We start from the raw sequence: 19,549 nt of genomic DNA on the forward strand, positions 1-19,549 counted from the left end.
AGCAGCACCAGCTGCATTTGGGAACTTGTTAGAAATGTACACTCTCAGGCCCCTCCTAAACTTACAAATTCAGATACTGAGTATACTAACAAACCCTCTGATTGATTCTGATGTGCACTAAAGTTTGAAAATCACCACTTTAGGGGCTGGCGCCGTGGCTCGCTTGGTTAATCCTCCGCCTGCAGTGCCGGCATCCCATATGGGTGCTGGGTTCCAGTCCCAGTTGCTTTTCCTCCAGTCCAGCTCTCTGCTGTGGCCCAGGAGGGCAGTGGAGGATGGCCCAAGTGTTTGGGCTCCTGCAACCGCTTGGGAGACCAGGAGGAAGCACCTGGCTCCTGACTTTGGATTGGCGTAGCTCTTGCCATGGCGGCAATTTGGGGGGTGAACCAACGGAAGGAAGACCTTTCTCTCTGTCTTTCTCTCTGTCTAACTCTATCTGTCAAATAAAAAAAAAATCACCACTTTATTAAGTTTTAGGAAAACATTTAGATTGTTGGACCCAATCACAAGCTTCTGATTCCAGAGATATGGGGTATAACCCAAGAATTTGCTTTCTAAAAAAAAGCTCACAGACATTGCTGATGCTCTTTGTCAGGTACCAAATTTGAAGTTACTAGATTAGATCAACTCTAAGCTCTATTCCAACTCTATGATTCTGTTGTTATTGCTTTCATAATGTCTTCTGTCCCTTTGTCTCTCAACTTATTGAGATAGTCTCTTGGCTACTAGTTAGCATTCAAATTTTCTGATATATCCCGTCTTGTAGACTATGCTGAGTGGAAAGGAACTTCACTGAATTCCTACAGCTTATGTTAACAGTAAAAACCTAGAGTTCTTTGGCATTAAAAATGACCCTAGACACTGTCCCTAGTTATCACATGAATGTTGACAGTTGCAGAGAAATACCTCTAGACACCAAGATTCAAGAATTATCATCTGGTCCCTACCTGACATTTACTTCCATATGCAGTCTCATGATCTTCAGAGCCTGGGCAACCAAAGTAGAAATCAAATTATGTTTACAACATGAGATTCTATCTAATGAATAACACTAAAGATCCCTATTTAATTCTTCTAATGATCCTTGTCATTCCACTTCTTTTTCATGGTTTTCTAGATACTTGGGGTGGGATAATAACTCTGTGAGGCATGCTGTCTGCTAAGAATATAGTAAGCCTCTTCCTGAAACTGAATCATTTACTTGGTCCCTATGTTCATTCTTGAAGTAGAGTTATGGGTAAGAGCCACTGTTTCTTGTTTTTGCATAATTTAATAATTTTCTAGTACCGAATTACAAACTGCACAAGAAAAGAGCAAGGATCTGACATTTACTATGACATTACACAGTTAACTATTACATCAGGCATTGTCCCTCAATTGTTTACTTTTATTATCTATTTAATTCTCATAATCACCAAGCAAGGTAGTGTAATTAGCTTCAGTTTTTACATCAGGAAATATGAATAGACTCAGAAAGGTGAAATAACTGTTCAAAATAACACAGCAAAGTAAATGGTAGTGCATAGATTTGGACTCACATTTGTTTGGCAACGAAGCCTTTGTAGGCATGTCATAAATTCTCAATAAGTGTGTGTTACATGAATGAGTAAAGGAATGACTGTAATCATGCAACCTTCTTAACATTGACTTTTAAACAACTCCAGTATTACAAAGTTGGAAAGGCTGACTTGGTGATTTCTTCATCAGGTTTCTAGTTACATATGCACTTAAAAACATCTCTAATATATTGGGGGGTGTAATACAACCTTTACTTGACTGCTTATCAGAAAAGCATTCAGGCCGCCACCGCAGTTCAATAGGCTAATCCTCTGCCTGCCGTGCTGGCACCCCTGGTTCTAGTCCCGGTCGGGGCGCCGGAATCTGTCCCGGTTGCCCCTCTTCCAGGCCAGCTCTCTGCTGTGGCCCGGGAGTGCAGTGGAGGATGGCCCAGGTCCTTGGGCCCTGCACCCGCATAGGAGACCAGGAGAAGCACCTGGCTCCTGGCTTCGGATCAGCACGATGCGCTGGCCACAGTGCACTGGCCACAGTGGCCATTGGAGGGTGAACCAACGGCAAAAGGAAGACCTTTCTCTTTGTCTCTCTCTCTCTCTCTCTCACTGTCCACTCTGCCTGTCAAAAAATAAAATAAAAAAAGCATTCAGAGTGATTGTTGAATCATTTATTAGACAGTTCTTTGCATTAAACTTCCATAAAATCTCTTCCTTTTGAGCCTTGTTCTCCCTTTGTCTTAATCTAATCCTTCTAGATGTTATTCTCTCACATACTTGAAGATAACCTTATATACTCTCTCTTCAAAACTAAATATCTGCAATTTTTTCAGTTACTTCTCAAGATCTCTTATAGATAATAGCAACTTAATAAATGTTTGTTGAATGTATGGAGGAAAGAGTAAATAAATATGATACCCGTATACTCCTCACTTCCTTACCCTCTGTGGGGTTTCTGTGTTTCTGTGCTATGTGCTAGATACATGCTAAGGCCATAGTACTGGCAGACAATGAGATTATAGTCCTTGGTGTACTCTTGCTCTGAATAGTGGGCACCACAAAGCACACTAGATTTTATTTTCCAGCACAGAACAGTGCCCACATCTTCGACAACTCAGGTTTGCATCAGGTCACATCGAGCTGGAGCTGAATAGCAAACCTAGTTTTCTTCAGGGTTAAAGGCAAGACCTGGGCACTAGGGGATCAGCTCCAATTTAAGCAGGCTAAGTTTGTAGTCTAATGTTCAAACTCAGGCTTACCTCAGCTGAAATGGAAGAAATAGCTGCTCAAAGCTAGTTTCTTTCACGCCCCACTGGCAAGGTAGTAATTGCACAAAGACCTTTTTATTATAAGTTGATTTTCCTGAGAAATGAATTCAGAAAAATACTGTAAAGTGTTTATTTTTTGCTTGCCCTTTATTAACCCACATCTTAGGGCTTTCCCTAGAGAAAAACTGTTGGTAAATGAAACCTCTTAGACCACATGAAGCATTTTTGCTCTGTGTCCCTGATAGTGGAGGGAATATGGACAGGACAAGGCAAGTAGGTGCTATTTAAACAGGTCATCAGCCAGTGTATATGGAATTTTGCCTAAAGAGAAGATTTAGGAATTTGAACAGGGGGTGGGTTGAGGGTTGGTAGAATTACTGGTAAAGATTTGTATCTTAAATAAGATATAATGCTGCCCTTTTATACTGTCAAAAAGGTCAAAGACCCAGTGTGAAATTAGATAATTTCTTTTGGTGAATCCTAGTTTTGGTCTTTAAGGTATGGATTTTTTTTCTTATTTTAATCTATAAACTGTGCCCTAAAAGCCAGGACAAACCTTCTGGTCGTGCTACGCTAGAATCAGGGCAGCATGCATTGAGCAAAGAAGGGAGCTAGGAAATTAAAATGTAATTTTCACAAGCATGATTCTGTCATAGCTCTTATTTTCTTTATGTGGAATACAAATACTGATATAGAGTGAAGATTTTCTAGTTTGCATTTTTGTGCTCTTTGATACATTTATTGAGGTCAAATGAAATTTGATATAGTAGGATTTATTATGAAATGTTCTCTGAACACAACTCCATAATTACTGAGCTACATGGTAGTGCATAAAGCTGTAAAACTGCTTAGCCAGACAAGCAATTTATACGTTACATCAAGGTGTGTATGGCAAAGAATATTAGTTTAATTGGGAGCCAAGATGTAGTAGCCTTAAATCTGAAGAGCTATATGTTTAACGTAATGCAGTGAAGCTTTGAAATAAGATACCTAAACTGAGGAGATACAGCTTTGGGAATATATAACAATTAGACATTATTTTCTGACCAGGGAAACAAAATACTATTTTCAAAATAAAACATAGAATGCAAGGCAGGTGAAAGGGCAAAGCTTCTCAAGGTTTTCACAAATTCATCTCAATTGGTTCTCTGTTCAAAAGAAAGAAAGAAAAAAAAAAGAGGAAGGTAAAGAGAAAAGGCAACTATTAACTACAAATTGGTGGAAACAGGAGTGGGGCAAATTCACAATGAAGCTGTCTCCTGCGTGCGCTATCATCTAGGGAAGGGGATTTGGTGGACTTTTGCCTGACTTTTCCCAGATTGCCCATTTGGAATGAAAGTAGAGGTGGGTTGCTGTGTGGGTACCAGCACACCACAAGGACAGAAAAACAAATACTTCTTGGCATACATCTGCTCTCTGTCTGATCATAGGCTCTCTTCTGTTTAGCAGGTTCAGGGTCACATGCCTCCGCTCATGATCCCAATTTTTCCACATGACCAGCGGACCCTGGCAGCAGCTGCTGCTGCCCAACAGGGATTCCTCTTTCCCCCTGGAATAACATACAAACCAGGTAAGTAGAGAGAGATTTAACATTCTTTTGGAAATGCTCAGATCCACATTTTTCTCTTTAGTAGTCACAACAAACATAGGAACATACACAAGAACTGTGAATAAAAAGATCATAAAAGTTTGTATCAAAGTAAAATTAGAATTAGGAAGAGGGGGCATTGCAACAAACTAATTAGTTGTTGAAAACTTTGACTCTCTCTTCTTCCACTTGGGTTTGTTCTGAGTTCACAGACACAAGGCTGCTTTTCTGGGGGGACTATGGAATTTTTGTCTCCTCTCTCTTGCTACTTTCTTGTGACTAGTTGTCTGTGGTTAAAATCTTGCCTCCTCCTAAGAGCTTTTATACTCTGGGAAAGTGATAACATATAGTATATTTGCTGTTCTTGATTGTTGTCAGGTTTCTTTCAGAAGAAAAGTTAAAACTACTCTGATTTAATTATCTTACCACCATAAAACTGGTCTGATTCAATTAGCTTGCCACTAATAGGTAAAATCCATTTCAGTTTTAGTTTAAATAATGAAGCATTCAGTAACATTTTCCCATGTATATTCAAACCTCAAAAAACAGGTCACGTAACCTTGCAGTGAAATATGTTTTGAGATGATTTAGCAAATGTTATGATTTTTCTTTATTCCTCTGAGTTTACTGGACTCCTGGGGAATTCAATTAAGGGCATAATGGTTTGAAGCTTCTTTCAGAGCCTCCTTGTAAACAGGGCTTTAAATGTTTAAAGATATGTTGCCAAAGGAATCCAATGCAAGAAGATAGTCAAGTAAATAAAAGTCAACCTTAATTTCAGTTGTGCATTCTTTGTAAGTGACCTCAGCTCAGAAGTAGTGACCTTGTTCTACTCATTAATAATTTCTATGTCAAGTTCTTTTTAACATATTAACCTGATTATATTAACCCCCAAATCTGAGTGCAACAAATCTTAGTGCAGCATTTTCTTTATGTATGTGGTTTATCAGGCAGACAATGGCATTTTAATATGCTTAAAGCAATAATAACATGTAAATCACTTTCCTGAAATTCCGGGTAAGGAAGCTTATAGAGAGCACAAAACAAACCTGGTGAGCTCCAATATCTGTTTTAATTGCTTGCTGCCATTCACTGCTCTTTTACATTTGGTAGACAAATCCCCTCCTTGTAAGAAAAGGTAAGGTGTCTGTGCAAAACTCGAGCGGTTTAAGGAGTAGAGATGTTAAGGGGTTGGCTAACTTAAGGACTGCCTGAAAACTCTCCAGATCCACATGAGTCCAGCCTAGTATCTGTGTTACCAAGAGGTTTTTGGATACCTGAGTCAGAGAACACTGTGTTGTTCGTTTTCCTTTTAGAAGAACTTCTTGAGCAACTTACATTCCCTATGAAATTGGCATCTACTGAGGTTAGGGCAGGAGTGTATGAGTATTTTGTCAGAGTATGTTTTTGTCAGTGTGAAGGCTTAGTTCTTCCGTGATGTCTGAAGTTGATCTAAACTATTTCTTTATCTCAACTTCCTGTGCAGCATGGAAGGGAGCTAAACTGATTGCTTTATCCTGAATCTAGGTGCCACTCCTGCACCAGTGCTAGAAACTTTTATAGTAGACAATATGTGGGAACTCTATTTGATGTCAGATGTTTGTTTTAAAGTAAAACCTTCACATTTTAAAATCAGAGATGGGCCTTATTTTATGCCTTACACATAGACATCTTGAAACTCTGTTCCTTACCTAATTATGTTGAAAGGACAGCTTTCTTGCTTGCTTGCTTTCTTCCTTTCTTTCCTCTCTCTCTCTCTCTCTCTCTCTCAATTTAATGAATTTAGTGAATTTAGGTTACTTGTTAGCAAGCCTCTTCAAAGAGCTTCAATGAGATTGTAGCCTGTGGCCGAGAACACAGACATTGGGATGCTGTTGTGCAGGTGTTCGTTCCCGGCATCAGAGTACAGTTAGAGTCATATCCTTTGGCAGCAAAGCTGTAGTTTGATTATACTGGTTAAAACCTGATGAGGAATGTAGGACAATAGGTTTGGGTAAGTAGGAATATCTGTAATCAAAGCAAGGCTGGCAAAAAGGTGTTTTTCTAGTGACCCCCCCCCCCCCCCGAGGTTATGTCAAAAAATTAAAAAATTTAAGTAGCTAGAACTCTAACTCCTTTGATATTTTGGCTAATCTAGGATTCCTTGTTTGCAAAAATTATTTAAAGTGGATTAAAATTGTTTTTTACACTGCTAGTAGAGAAATCACATAGTCGGGAGACAATTTATGTGGTGTTTTTGTCATTCACGTGAACTGGCAGAGTAGACTACTGTTGGGCTGGAGTCTGGACAAGCAACACTTTTTTGCCTTGAATTGGACCTATGATGACTTCACTTGAAATGTATGTAACACAGTGATTACATTTATAGAAGGGAGTAATTTTGTTGCACATAAAAGCCTTGAAATGGTGGCATAAATTTTTTTTCTGGTACCTAAACAATAGGATGAACAAATGCTACCTTGGTCTTAACAGATTATAAAAAATAAATTTCTCTTTTTGCTCCCTACCCACTTTCCTATAATCTGAAATAATTCCATGGTGTTTATCTCTCCAGCTGAGTGAATAGTTGCCTTGATTTCTGGAGAGCAGGGACCACATGGGGGTAATGTTCTGCAGCAATGTTGGGACAATATAAACAAACACACAGGGAACGATGAGCCCTCACCCCCTCCAGGTGATTTGGCCTGTAGGTCTGCGTATTTCAGGGTCCCAGTGCACAGTGACCACCCGGACTGTTCACCCACCCCTGTGTATTGCTAAGGAGTATATTGCGCACATGCACAGCATTGTACAACTTTAGGGGAGCAGCTTTCAAATGGATCAGTAGCTTTAATGAGTTTTGATCTCTAAACATTTTTACTCTGATGCTGGTTTTATAATAAGAGGCGTTTTCTAGAAATGAACTCATCATCAGAACAAAACCCACAGGCTTTTGGTTGCTTTGCTATTTTACATTGTGATACTGAGAGCTGTGGCAATCAAGGATAAGATAAAAACATGTGAGCACTGCTGTTTAAGAAAATCAAAATAGAAAGCCGCTTTTGCAGTTACCAGTGTTTTTCAGATGAAGACTCACTTGCTTGGAAAACAAAAACAATAAAGAGCTTCTTTCATGCTCCAGGAGTGATGTGGCTGACCCATTGCTTCGTGTAGCTGGGATTTTAAAATGATTGTTGCTGGGGCCAGTGTTGTAACACAGTGGACTAAGCAACAGCTTGTGACTCTGGCATCCCACACCAGAGCACTGAGTTCCAGGCACTGCTGCTCTGCTTCCCATCCAGCTTCCTGCTAAAGTTCCTGGGAAAGCATCAGATAATGGCTCAAGTACTTCGGCTCCTGTCACCCAGGAGGAAGACCAGGATGGAGTTCCTGGCTCCTGGCTTTGGTCTGGCCCAAGCCTGAGTGTTGCAGCCCAGTGAATCAGTGGATGGGTCTCCCCCACCCCACCAATCTCCATTGTTCCACCTTTCAAATTAAAAAAAAATGCTACTGACACCTGCAAATTTGCTAGGAGATCCTGGGTGTAGGATGTCTGCCTGCCCTGAATCCTCCATCTACTCACTTGTTATAATATATCATAATTTACTATATGATCACTGTGCCAAATCATTGTTGTTAACTGTTCACATAGATCATTTACTTCATTTTTACTTGAACATGCTATTTAGCTTTGCTGAATCATACTTTTTTACAACCTAAAAAAATGTGTCATGATTTGGTCTCTACTCAATGTGGATGTGACAAATTTATTAAATTAATGAGCATTCTTTGAAAATTATGCAGCACTAGAATTGGGTAAAGTTTGACAATGAAACGGAATACTTTAAACTATATTCTTATCTGTTAGAAATGTGATCTAAAAGTTGAGCTGAGTCATAATGCCCCTCTACTCAATGACCAGAAGCTACTTTATAAATGTATCTAATATTTTTTATTGTAGTAAAATGTAAACAACATAATATTTATCATTTTAGCCATTTGTAAGGTGCAACTCAGTGAGTTTAATAAACATTTATAATTTTGTATAACTATCACCATGATTTATAACCAAAACTTTATTTTTTACTTTTTAATTAAAAACATTTGCTCAATTGACATAAATATTGTTTATATTTATGGGTTACCATGTAATGTTTCTTGCTAGGAGCCAGGAGCTTCCTCCGGGTTTCCCACATGGGTGCAGGGGCCCAAGGGCTTGGGCCATGTTCTACTGCTTTCCCAGGCTATAGCAGAGAGCTGGATCAGAAGTGGAGCAGCTGGGTCTCAAACTGGCGCCCATATGGGATGCCCGAACTTCAGGCCAGGGCATTAACCCACTGCGCCACAGCACTGGCCCCATCCATGTGATGTTTCAATACATGTGTACATTGTATAATATCCAAACAGGTTAAGCATATATATTTATTTAAAAATCATTTGAATTTATCTGAAAGGGGAGAAACAGAGATCTCCCATCTGATGGTTGACTCCCCAAATGCCTGTAACAGTTGGGCTGCACCCCGGGGAAGCCAGGAGCCAGGAATCAGGAACTGCTGTCAGGTCTCCCACACAGGTGGCAGGGACTCAGTTACCTGAACCATCACCTGCTGCCTTCCACTGTGTGCCCTAGCAGAAAGCTGGAATCAGAAGCAGAACCAGAACTCAAACTGAAGTTCTGTGATCCAGGACATGTGTGTTCCAAGCAATGTTTTAACCACTGGCCAAATGCCTGCCCCTTAACATTTCTTCGCAAAGAAAACGTTCAAAATCCTCTACTTTCGTTTTAGAGAAATATGTAGTACATTAAATGACAACTCTCCCTAAAACCTCATCCCTAGACTCTAGTAACCTCTATTCTACTATCTTTTTCTATGAATTTGATTATCTAGGTAGTCCATGTAAAAGTAATCAGACAATATTTATCTTCTGTGTCTGACATATTTCAGTAAGCATGATGTTTTCAAGGTTTATCCATGTGGTAGCATACATCAATATTTAATTCCTTTCAATGGCTGAATAATATTCCATTGTTTGTATGTGTCACATTTGCCTATCCATTTGTCTAGTGGTAGACAGTGGGTTGTTGTTTCTATGCTTTGTCTATTATGAATAATATCTCTATGAATATTTATGTACAAATACCTGTTTGATTCTCTGCCTTCAGTTCTTTTGGATGTATACTGAGGAATGCTTGATGAGTTATATTATGAGTTTAGTGTTGGCTCTTTTGTGAAAACACCAAACCATTTTCTATAGCAGATAGTCATTTTATGTACCCACCAGCAATGTAAAAGGGCTCCAATTTCTTAACATCCTCATCAACTCTTATTTCCCAATAAAGAACAGTTTTTATTATAATCGTTCTTGTAGGTATGAAGTGGTATCTCAATGCAATTTTGATTTGCACTTCCTTAGTGATTTATGATGTTGACCATCTTTTCAGGTGGTTACTGAACATTTTTATGTCTTCTTTTAAGAACTGTCTATTTAGGTATTTTGCCCATTTTGTAATTGAGTTGTTGTCAGTTCTTAAGAAATTATAAATATTAATAACTTATTGGGTATATGATTTCAGGTGTTTTATCCCATGCTTTAGGTTGTCTTTTAGCTCTTTTTGGATAGTATGCTTTGATGCAGAAAAGTTCTTAATTTTGATGAAATTTGATTTCTCTATTTTTTCTTTTATTGCCTGTGCTTTGGTATCATAACAATGAAATCATTGCTAAATCCAAATCGTAGAGATTTACCCCATGTCCCTATGTTTTATTCTAATATTTTTATAGTGTTAGCACCTAATTTTATATCTTTGATTCATTTGAATTAACTTTTGAATATGTTGTAAAGTACAACCATGAATAAAATATAAAAACTGGATCATCTTTGCATGTGGATATCAGTTTCCTCAGCATCATTTGTTGAAGATAGCCTTTTTTCCAATGAAAGGTTTGGTACCCTTGTCAAAAATATTTGACCTTATGTATAATGGTTTATTTCTAGGCTTCCAATTCTATTTCAGTTGTCCATAGATCTTTCTTTGTGCCAATACTATACAGTTTTAATTACTGTACCTTTATGTAGATTTTGAAGTGGAGAAGTGTGAGTTTTCCAACTTCTTCATTTTCAAGAGAGTTTTAGCTATTGGGGCCCCTTGTAATTCCATATAAATTTGAGAAATGGCTTTTGCAATTCTGTGAAAAAGGTTTTTTTTTTTTAAGTTTTATTTTATTTATTTGAAAGAGAGAGAGAGAGAGAGAGAGAGAGAGAGAGAGAGAGAAAATCTTCCGTCTACTGGTTCACTCACCAAATGACTGCAACAGTCAGGTCTGGGCCAGACCAAAGCTAGGAGCTTCTTTCAGGTTTCCCACATAGATGTAGGGGCCCAAGCACTTGGGCCATTTTCTGCTGCTTTCCCAGGCACATTAACATAGAGCTAGATCTGAAGTGGAGCAGCAGGGACTCGAATTGGTGCCCATATGGGATGCCGACAGCACAGGCAGAGGCTTTACTTGCTACTCCATAATGTCGTAATTTTGATAGGAGTTGCCTTGAATCTGTAGATCGCTTTGGGTAGTACTGACATCCTAACAATGTTAAGTCTTGCTATCCATGAACACAAATTCCCTTCAATTGTGTATGTCTTCTTTCAGCAGTGTTTTTTAAGTTTCATCTTAACAAGTTCTTCAGTCTCTTGGTTAAATTTAGTGCTAAGTATTTAATTGTTTCAAATATGGTTGTAAATAGAATTGCTTTCTTAATTTCCTTTTAGGTTGTTCATTGGTGGTTTGTTTAAACATAACTGATTTTTATGTGTTAAATCTTACACAGTGCCACTTTGTTGGATTTGTTAGTTCTAGTAGCTTTATCATGGATTCTTGGGGATTTGCTGTATATTGGAATATATCATCTGCAAATAAAAATAATTTTACCTCTTCTTTACAAAGACCTTTCACTGTTTTTGTTTTTTTTCCCTTCTAATAACACTGACTAGAACTTCTAGTACAAGGCTGAGTAGCACCAGTGAAAGTGAGCATCCTGTTCTTGTTCCTGATCTTAGGGAGAAAGCTTTCAGTCTTTCCCCCACTGAATTTATGTCATAAATATTCTTTATCACGCTGAGGAATTTTCTATCTATTCCTAGTTTTCTGAGAGTTTTTATCATGGAAAAGTGTTGGATTTTTGTCTGATGCCTTTTCGGTTTCAATTGAGATGATCATGAGTTTTCTTCCTCCTGGTTCTATTAATGTGATGTGTTACATTGATTTGTTATATGGTACCATCCTTGTGTTCCTGCAGTAAATCCTACTTTGTCATGGTGAATAATTCTTTTAATGTGCCATTATATTTGATTTGCTAATATTTTGTGGAGGATTTTTATATCTATAATCATAAAGGATATTGGTCTATAATTTTCTTTTCCTGTGATGTCTGTATCTGTTGATGTTGGCTTCACAGAATAAGGTAGAAAGTGTTCCCTCCTCTCCAGTTCTTCTAAGAGCATAGAAACGATTGGTATTAATTCTTTCAACATTTTGTAAAAGGCATTGGTAAAGCCATGTGGTTGCTGGGAGACTTTTGACTACTGATTTGCTGGGAGATTTGTTGATTGCTGATTTGATCTCTTGCTTTAAACCTATTGAGATTTCCTTTTTCTTCTTGAGACAGTTAGGTTGTTTTAAGGAATTTGCCCATTTCTTATAGGTTGTCTAATGGGGTACGTCTGATACAATTGGTAGTTACTTTTTAATTTAATTTATTAATAAATTAATAAATTAATAAAATGAATTATTAATAATTTAATTATGCTTTTTAATTCCTTTGTTTCAGTTAGCATTTTATTTTTTTTACTTTTTTTTTTTTTTTGGACAGGCAGAGTGGACAGTGAGAGAGAGAGACAGAGAGAAAGGTCTTCTTTTTTGCCACTGGTTCACCCTCCAATGGCCGCTACGGCCGGCGCATCGCGCTGATCCGAAGCCAGGAGCCAGGTGCTTCTCCTGGTCTCCCATGCGGGTGCAGGGCCCAAGGACTTGGGCCATCCTCCACTGCCTTCCTGGGCCATAGCAGAGAGCTGGCCTGGAAGAGGGTCAACCGGGATAGAATCCGGAGCCCCAACCGGGACTAGAACCCGATGTGCTGGCGCCACAAGGTGGAGGATTAGCCTGTTAAGCCACGGCGCCGGCCAGTTAGCATTTTATTGAATGCCACTTATCTGCCAAGATACCCATGTATGCGTATATAAAATCTCATTTAATTTTTATAGCAACTGTAAGATAAAAGTGGTATAGGTGGTTATTATCTCTATTTTGTTAAAGAAAACCTCAAAAATGTTAATTAACTTTTCTAAAGTTTTGCATCTAGAAAATAGTAGAGACAGATTTCAGATTGATTTAGTATTCCCTACTCTTGGAGACATGGCTTACGTGTGGGAAATCTTAAGAAAAATCTGAATTTTTCTGTATTGAGAAAATATGATTTTATACTTGGTATTAACCAAATTACATCTTGTAAAGCCAGCTATTTCTCGCTCTTCCAAAATATTTCAAAGCAGAGATTTGTAAACATTATTAGAATACTTGACTAGTTAAATCAATGTGCCTGGAATCAAAGCATTCCTGGGGTTGTTCATATTAGTACCCTAATTTTTAAAAGAGAAGTGTTGAGTTCTAGGAAGAAAATATTTTAACCTGTATAAAGTAGCTTAGTTTTATGAAGATCAAGAATTATTTTAACTCCTCCTTCATATATGGGAGCTATATTATTGATTAAATATAATTAAGAATTGAAAATGGAGATTTTTAACATTGATTGCTTATAAAGGAGATAGATTTAATATCATTTCATTCACACTCACTCAGTTAATTGCTATTGTTACAAATTCTATGATTTTCAATGACTGGCCAAAAGTCAGGATGTGGCTATAAAATAAGTGAAGAAATTAAGATTTATCTTTGATTCTTAACATTTTGAAAGGTATGAAAAACAATGCAGATGATTGTAGAAAAAGTCTCATGATCAAAAATCTTTTCATCATTTATCTATTCTTTGATGAATCCAGGAGAAATCACTAGGAGAAAAAAGACCACAGTGGTTTCATCAATGTGTATCACAGTCTTTGCTAAATTTTTTGTCTATTTGTCCTTAAAACAAATTGAAGTTTTAAATTTTTTAATGGTTCTAAATAGAATTCAGCTCTTACCTGCTGGCTCTTGCTGTATTGTGATGTAGCCCAGGATAAGTTCAGATTTATGGCATTCCCTCATAGTACAGAGGAATTGTAATGTTTTTCTATATCAACTATATGTAACCAATGCAAGTGACGTTTCTAAGTTTACTTTGGGATTTGTGATTCATGTATCTCTGTAATGTAGCAAGAATGGTGATGGCTCATAATAGTGGAGTCTGTAGATTTTTTGGTAACTTATCAGCATCCTATGAAGCCACCATGGAATAATTTGTAAAAAAAAAGGAATCTTTAGTGTGCTTTTCTTCTGTTTCAATGGATGGAAAATCAGCTGTGACACTAGATTATTCTCTCTTTGGGGACACTCACTAAGAATCCTTGAGTCTCTAGTTCTTTTTTCTTCCTCTACTCCTCCCAATCTCTGTGAATAATTTCTCCAAGTATTAATATCTGAAGTTAATATTGCTGGATACTACAACTATCACAGTTGCTTATCTTTCTTAAGAATGGAAGTAAATGGGCAGATATTACTCAGTATTTTTACTTAAAAAAGTGGAATTTATATCTGAATTACACATATTAGGAATATTCTTGTGGGAGATTGGCTTAATCTAATGGCTCAAGGTTCTTATTACAAGCTCCTCTTCTTCTGTGATTAAGTTCTGGATTCATTTCCATTTCTCTGAAAATTTAAGAATTTACTCTCTCTCAGGTAATGGATAATGGGTACCAAAATACAGACAGAATAAATGAGTTCTATAGCACACAGTTAATAAAAATTCATTATGCATTTCAAAATATATAGAAGAAAGGATTTTGAAGATTGGCAACACAAAAAATTATAAATGTTTGAGGAGATAGAAATGCCAATTATTCTGATTTGATCACTACACATTTTATCCATGTATTGAGAATTCACACTGTCCTCCTCCCATAAGTATGTGCCATTTTTATATGTCAATTAAATTTTCATTAAACAAAAGGATCGTCTTTCTTTGCTTAAGGACTCTTGCTCTGGAGCAGCTTTGATTCCCAAGGATTGTTGTCTATCCTGACCAGTGAAACTGATATTAAGCAAGTCTTCCACAGTTGTACGACCCTGTTTTGGTTTGTTCTGTAATGTTTAGATAGACAGTCAGGATTATCTAAAAGGCTGGAAAGCTCAGTGTCCAGCATGGGCATTGTTTCCCAGTTGGTGTTTGGAGGCTGCCTTTTTACACTGGAGTTAGCAAGGGAAAGATTACAATAGTGCCTAAAATGTTCCTGTTCCAACAGGCTTCATTTTCCTTTGTACAAATTTAAAAAGAATGGGTCCTCACGCAAGCATTTCAAATCCAGAGACAAATTTGAAAAAAATTGCTACAACTTGTTGACTGATTCCATGCCAAGTCAGGCACACTGACAACTTTTTCTTGTTAGACTTTTACACAGAAAAAAATTAGAGAGGAGTAGGGAAAAGCATGTGACTTTGTTATTAAAAAAAACAACAAACCTCAACTCCATAGTACTCTTAAATCTCTGGCTCCATAGTACTCTTAAATCTCTCTGGCTCTTAAGGTTTTCTTGTATGCTTTAATCTCCTCTACTCCCTCTCCTGTCTTTTTTTCGTCTCTCTTCTAATTATTCTCTGTGATAAACTCTGTTACTCTAATGTGTTAATTTTTACCTTTAGTGCTGATACAATGATATTTTCTAGAGAAATATCTTTTTAAAGATTCCATTCAGATATACAGATGCAAACCAGCAGAAAGGTTAAAAAACATTTTTAAAATATGCTTGTCAGCAGTGGAAAGAAAGGTGTTTGTAGCCAGCAGGTGAGCCGGAGAGTACTACAGGGTGTGGTGGAGATAGTAATAAATTAACTGGCAAGCCAAAAACTATAAAAAAAAAAAATCAGCTATTTCATAGCATAGAAGCATGACAGCTATGAAAAAAGGAGTGCCCCGGGGAATTCTTTAGAGTTTGATTTTTAAAAATATGTTTGACATGAAAAATGTTTTAGTACAAATAAAGCAACTGGTATTAAACTTACAGAGAGGGGGGTGTTGTGGTTTAGAGTTAGTATGAATAATGCATGATATTTAAAGAAAGAACAGCTCTAAAATGTTCTGGGAGGCAGTCCATGTTGATGGTTGGAATGGTGCTTTCCACCCCCCCTATTTTTGAAGCATCATTAATTCAGCATCGTTTTGTGATCTTTTAAAAAACCTGATAAGATATTAACCAAAAAATACCATTGGACTTAGATTAGGATATTCTTTCTTCACATAATTTGGCCTAAATATCAAGAAGATCAGTAGAATTATCTAAGCATAAAGTGATTGTCATTTACTATAAAAATAATTTGACCTGGTTATCCTTTTTAAAAATTTCATATAGTACTGCAAGCTAAAATCAACCTCATGGAAGTGAAAAAACAAGATCAGATATTTTGAACATTACTCCATAGGAGACCAGCACAATATAGTGTTAGTGAATGCATTGTAGCAGCACTCCGTATGCAATCAGAAGCCAATTGTTACTGGACTGTGTACAAGCACACACTGTGCTCAATGGTCTGATGAGGTATTATGGATATGATGCAAAGAGACTGTGTAGATTAGAAGCTAACAATTTGTTAAAAGTGAAAGCAACTTAACATTTACATGGGGCCAGCTGAGTAGCACTTCAGGTGGCAAACAGGATGAGTTCCAAGGAACCAAGGGCAGCAGGAAGGTTCCAGGTATTATTGTCCATGCAGGGGGAAAATAAAGAGGTTTTATTGCTTTCTAGTTGACTACCTTTATTACTATGATTCTTTGTACACTGTCTCTTCATTATTATAGTCAGCTTTCAGTGTGGAAAGTTCATGCTAAACAGCATGATTATTATAAATGTCAAAAATGTGTGGAAGAACAGCCTATTAAAATATAGCCTAGAGATAGTACATAGCACTGACTTTAAATAAGTAGCTGAGGCCAAAGTGATACTCTCTTAAATCACTGATGTACAATTTTACCACAAAAATAGTTTTCATTTCAGTTACTATTGTCATGATATGTTCCTCATGACCTTCTTTGTTCCCCAGGTTCCTGTACATCCCGTGTTCATAAGTCATAGAAAGTACTCTCATCCCCCCAAAATAGGAGTGTTCTGGAGTCAGAAATACATTAAGATGGAGCACTGGTCTCTGCTGAACCATGGTCAAGCTCTACCGGGTTTTAGTTCAGACATCCTGTGTGAAATGGGTGTCTGCTTAATAGAGTCACCATGAGGGAATGTTTGATAAGAGCCCATTGTGCCAGTCCAGATGCTAATCCAGGAAAAATATGGTTTCCACTGTCATTAGGATACCAGGCATTTCACAGAATGCTATGAGAAAAGCTGAGGTGCTCTCTCATCCCTATCATATGCACAGGCTGTATTTACAAATTTTTATTTTTTTATAAAATAAAGTTGAAGGTTATTGGCAGTTAATAGTTCATCGTCTTTTTCAGCCTCTCATAATAGGCCTCGCCTACCAAGCCAAAACTTTTTGTTGTTCTAATATGAAGGCCTCAGTGCCTTCACCATGCACTGAGTGTCAGCCTGGCTTTAAGATATTTTTTTTACTCTTAAGAAATGATGTACTACAAGATTTGTAATGGAGTGAACATGCTTGACTTGCACATTTAATTTTTTAAACATCACATTCATGTTTTGCCAGTTTGCCTACCAGCTATCTGTTAACAAAAGTTCCAAGGCAGCACTGCAAGTCTGTGCCCAACGAAGCCTTTTGTTTCCGCAGATGTTTGGGCTTAGAGCAATGTTGTAAAGCTCAGGCAATCCAAGGACCATGTTTGTACTTGTCTGCCGCGATTGCCTGGGCATTGTCTAAACCTGTATGCATTGTTCTTCCCGACAGGTGATAACTACCCCGTACAGTTCATTCCATCAACAATGGCAGCTGCTGCTGCTTCTGGACTCAGCCCTTTACAGCTCCAGGTAAGTGCCAGAAGGAAAAAAATGTGGGATATGAGCCAGTACTTTAGTGGAAAACTGCTAACCAGCTGTATGCTAAATAATGGTCTGAATGTTAAATAATATTTTAAGCATAGCCCAGAAGGATTAACACCTTGTGTACTTACCCTACTGCAAATAGAAGAGAAAATTGCCAGTTTCAGTATTTTTAAAGGAAAATTGATATTACAACTTAGTAGTATGTATTCTCTCTCAGGTGAGTTAATAAGTTTCACACATTTTATTATTGGATATGCTCCCTTTTTCTTTATCAGGCTTTCATCCATGTCTCCATTATGTCCAGATTGGCTTTTGCATTTAAGTAGTAAAACAGAGAATAATGTTGGCTATTTTCCTTCTTGCAGCTCAGAGAAAAAGGGATTGTTATTTACAAGTTATTTGATAATTATTTGGTAAAATGTTAGCACACGTGCTCCTGAATATATGTATCCTCATTCTTTCCAGGATCAAAAACCTTGGCATGGTGTCTGCTATGGGTCCGGGTTTCTGTTGTTTATTTAGAAAGCTAACCTTGGGGACAAAGTGTTTTGGAAGCTGAATGAAGAAAATATTTGCACTTTATCCACTTCAGAGTAAAATGAAGACTTTGGGATAGGACTAGCTTGTATTCTTACCCTTCTAAGTACTACCATTTCAATGGAAAATTGACTTTTAAAATCTGAATGTATATTTTAATGAATAAAATTAAGCAGATAAGATCATCAAAATAAGTAAAATCTTTGGTATTTGAATATTTAGTACATGTACAATAATAAATAGCCTGAATTTTGGTATACTAGAAAGTTTATTGAAGAGCACTTTTATTCTTAAAATGTGATTAATTTTTAGTTTTCTTAAATAATCTATGGAATAGTAGATGGTGAGAAATTTTGGTCTCTAAATTGCTATATCCTATATTTCTTGAAGATATAAAATGTACAACTATCATATCAGGAAGAAACATCATTTTGAAAATTTTCAATTTGGTCAAATGAAGAATTTTTGCAATACATGGAGAAGTCTTTGTCATACGCCTTATCCAGGAATCTGTGAAAGATGCCCACTCGTTTTGGGCTGCCTGGCAGAGCTAGAAGCATTGCCTGTCAGGAGCAGTAACCCTGCCCCTCTTGCAAACCTATACTTTCCACCCTGCTAACACTGCAACACTTACTAAAACTGGTAAAAATCAAACAGTACCTCTCACTACTGGTACACCTAATGTATATCTCCTTTTCCTACAGCTGTGGTATATACTATGTTCTTGAGTCAGAGGCAAAAAAAAAAAGACAAGAAGCCAGTACCACTGTTTGATCCTAGAAGAAATTTCCTATAAAACAGAGAGGCTGGGCCTTAAACCTTCTACTTTCCATTCTTTGATGTAGTCAATACCCTGGGTTTACAAATATGTGTTCTGTTTCATGAGTTCTGACAGTATGTTTTGTCTTTTTGTTTTTTTTTTTTCTGAATATGCTACTAAACAGAAGGGTCATGTCTCCCACCCACAAATTAACCCAAGGCTAAAGGGCCTAAGTGACCGTTTTGGCAGGAATTTGGACACCTTTGAACATGGTGGTGGCCACTCTTACAACCACAAACAGATTGAGGTATGACTGCTTCCACTGGTGCTTCATTGGGTGGGGGACTGGATTGGTCAGTCATATTCTAGGCTTTTTAAAAATGTAGCACTCAGTGTAACACTAAAACCTAAGCTTTCCTTTCCTTCTCATTCCTAAGGCGGCTGTTCTTTCGCTTTTTTCTTTCAGAGAAAAGGGCACTTCTCAAATCAGTGCCCCGAATTAAGTTATGCATTACTATATAGATTCAGGAAAATTTTTACATTTGAGCATCTTTAAAACCACCTTTCTGTCTCACACTCTTCTACCTGTTCTTACACATAGTAATGTGTAGTATTTAAAAAAAATGCTTAAACGTTTTTTAAAAACTTTAATTTGGTCCTATACCAACCCTATAAATTTGATAAAAATATAATTCTGCTTGTGTAGATAAATCAGCTGAGGTTCAGAGAATTCAAGTTATGTAAACAGGGCTA

At 37.3% G+C, this 19,549-nt stretch overlaps 1 protein-coding gene across 16 annotated transcripts in view; it reads left to right on the plus strand.

Moving 5' to 3' along the window:
- The window catches only part of SOX6 (SRY-box transcription factor 6), a 666,111-nt gene that overhangs the window by 516,304 nt on the left and 130,258 nt on the right, over positions 1-19,549 (plus strand). For 11 of the 16 annotated variants that reach the window (XM_062196439.1, XM_062196440.1, XM_062196435.1 and 8 more), the window contains 3 exons: positions 4,223-4,346; positions 17,405-17,484; positions 18,981-19,103. In XM_062196439.1, coding sequence (XP_062052423.1) covers positions 4,223-4,346; positions 17,405-17,484; positions 18,981-19,103 — 327 coding nt within the window. The remainder of the gene's footprint in view (positions 1-4,222; positions 4,347-17,404; positions 17,485-18,980; positions 19,104-19,549) is intronic. The other 5 variants (XM_062196442.1, XM_062196434.1, XM_062196446.1 and 2 more) reach the window with 3 other exon arrangements.

Source organism: Lepus europaeus, chromosome 7 (assembly GCF_033115175.1).
Source record: "Lepus europaeus isolate LE1 chromosome 7, mLepTim1.pri, whole genome shotgun sequence".
Taxonomy (NCBI): domain Eukaryota; kingdom Metazoa; phylum Chordata; class Mammalia; order Lagomorpha; family Leporidae; genus Lepus; species Lepus europaeus.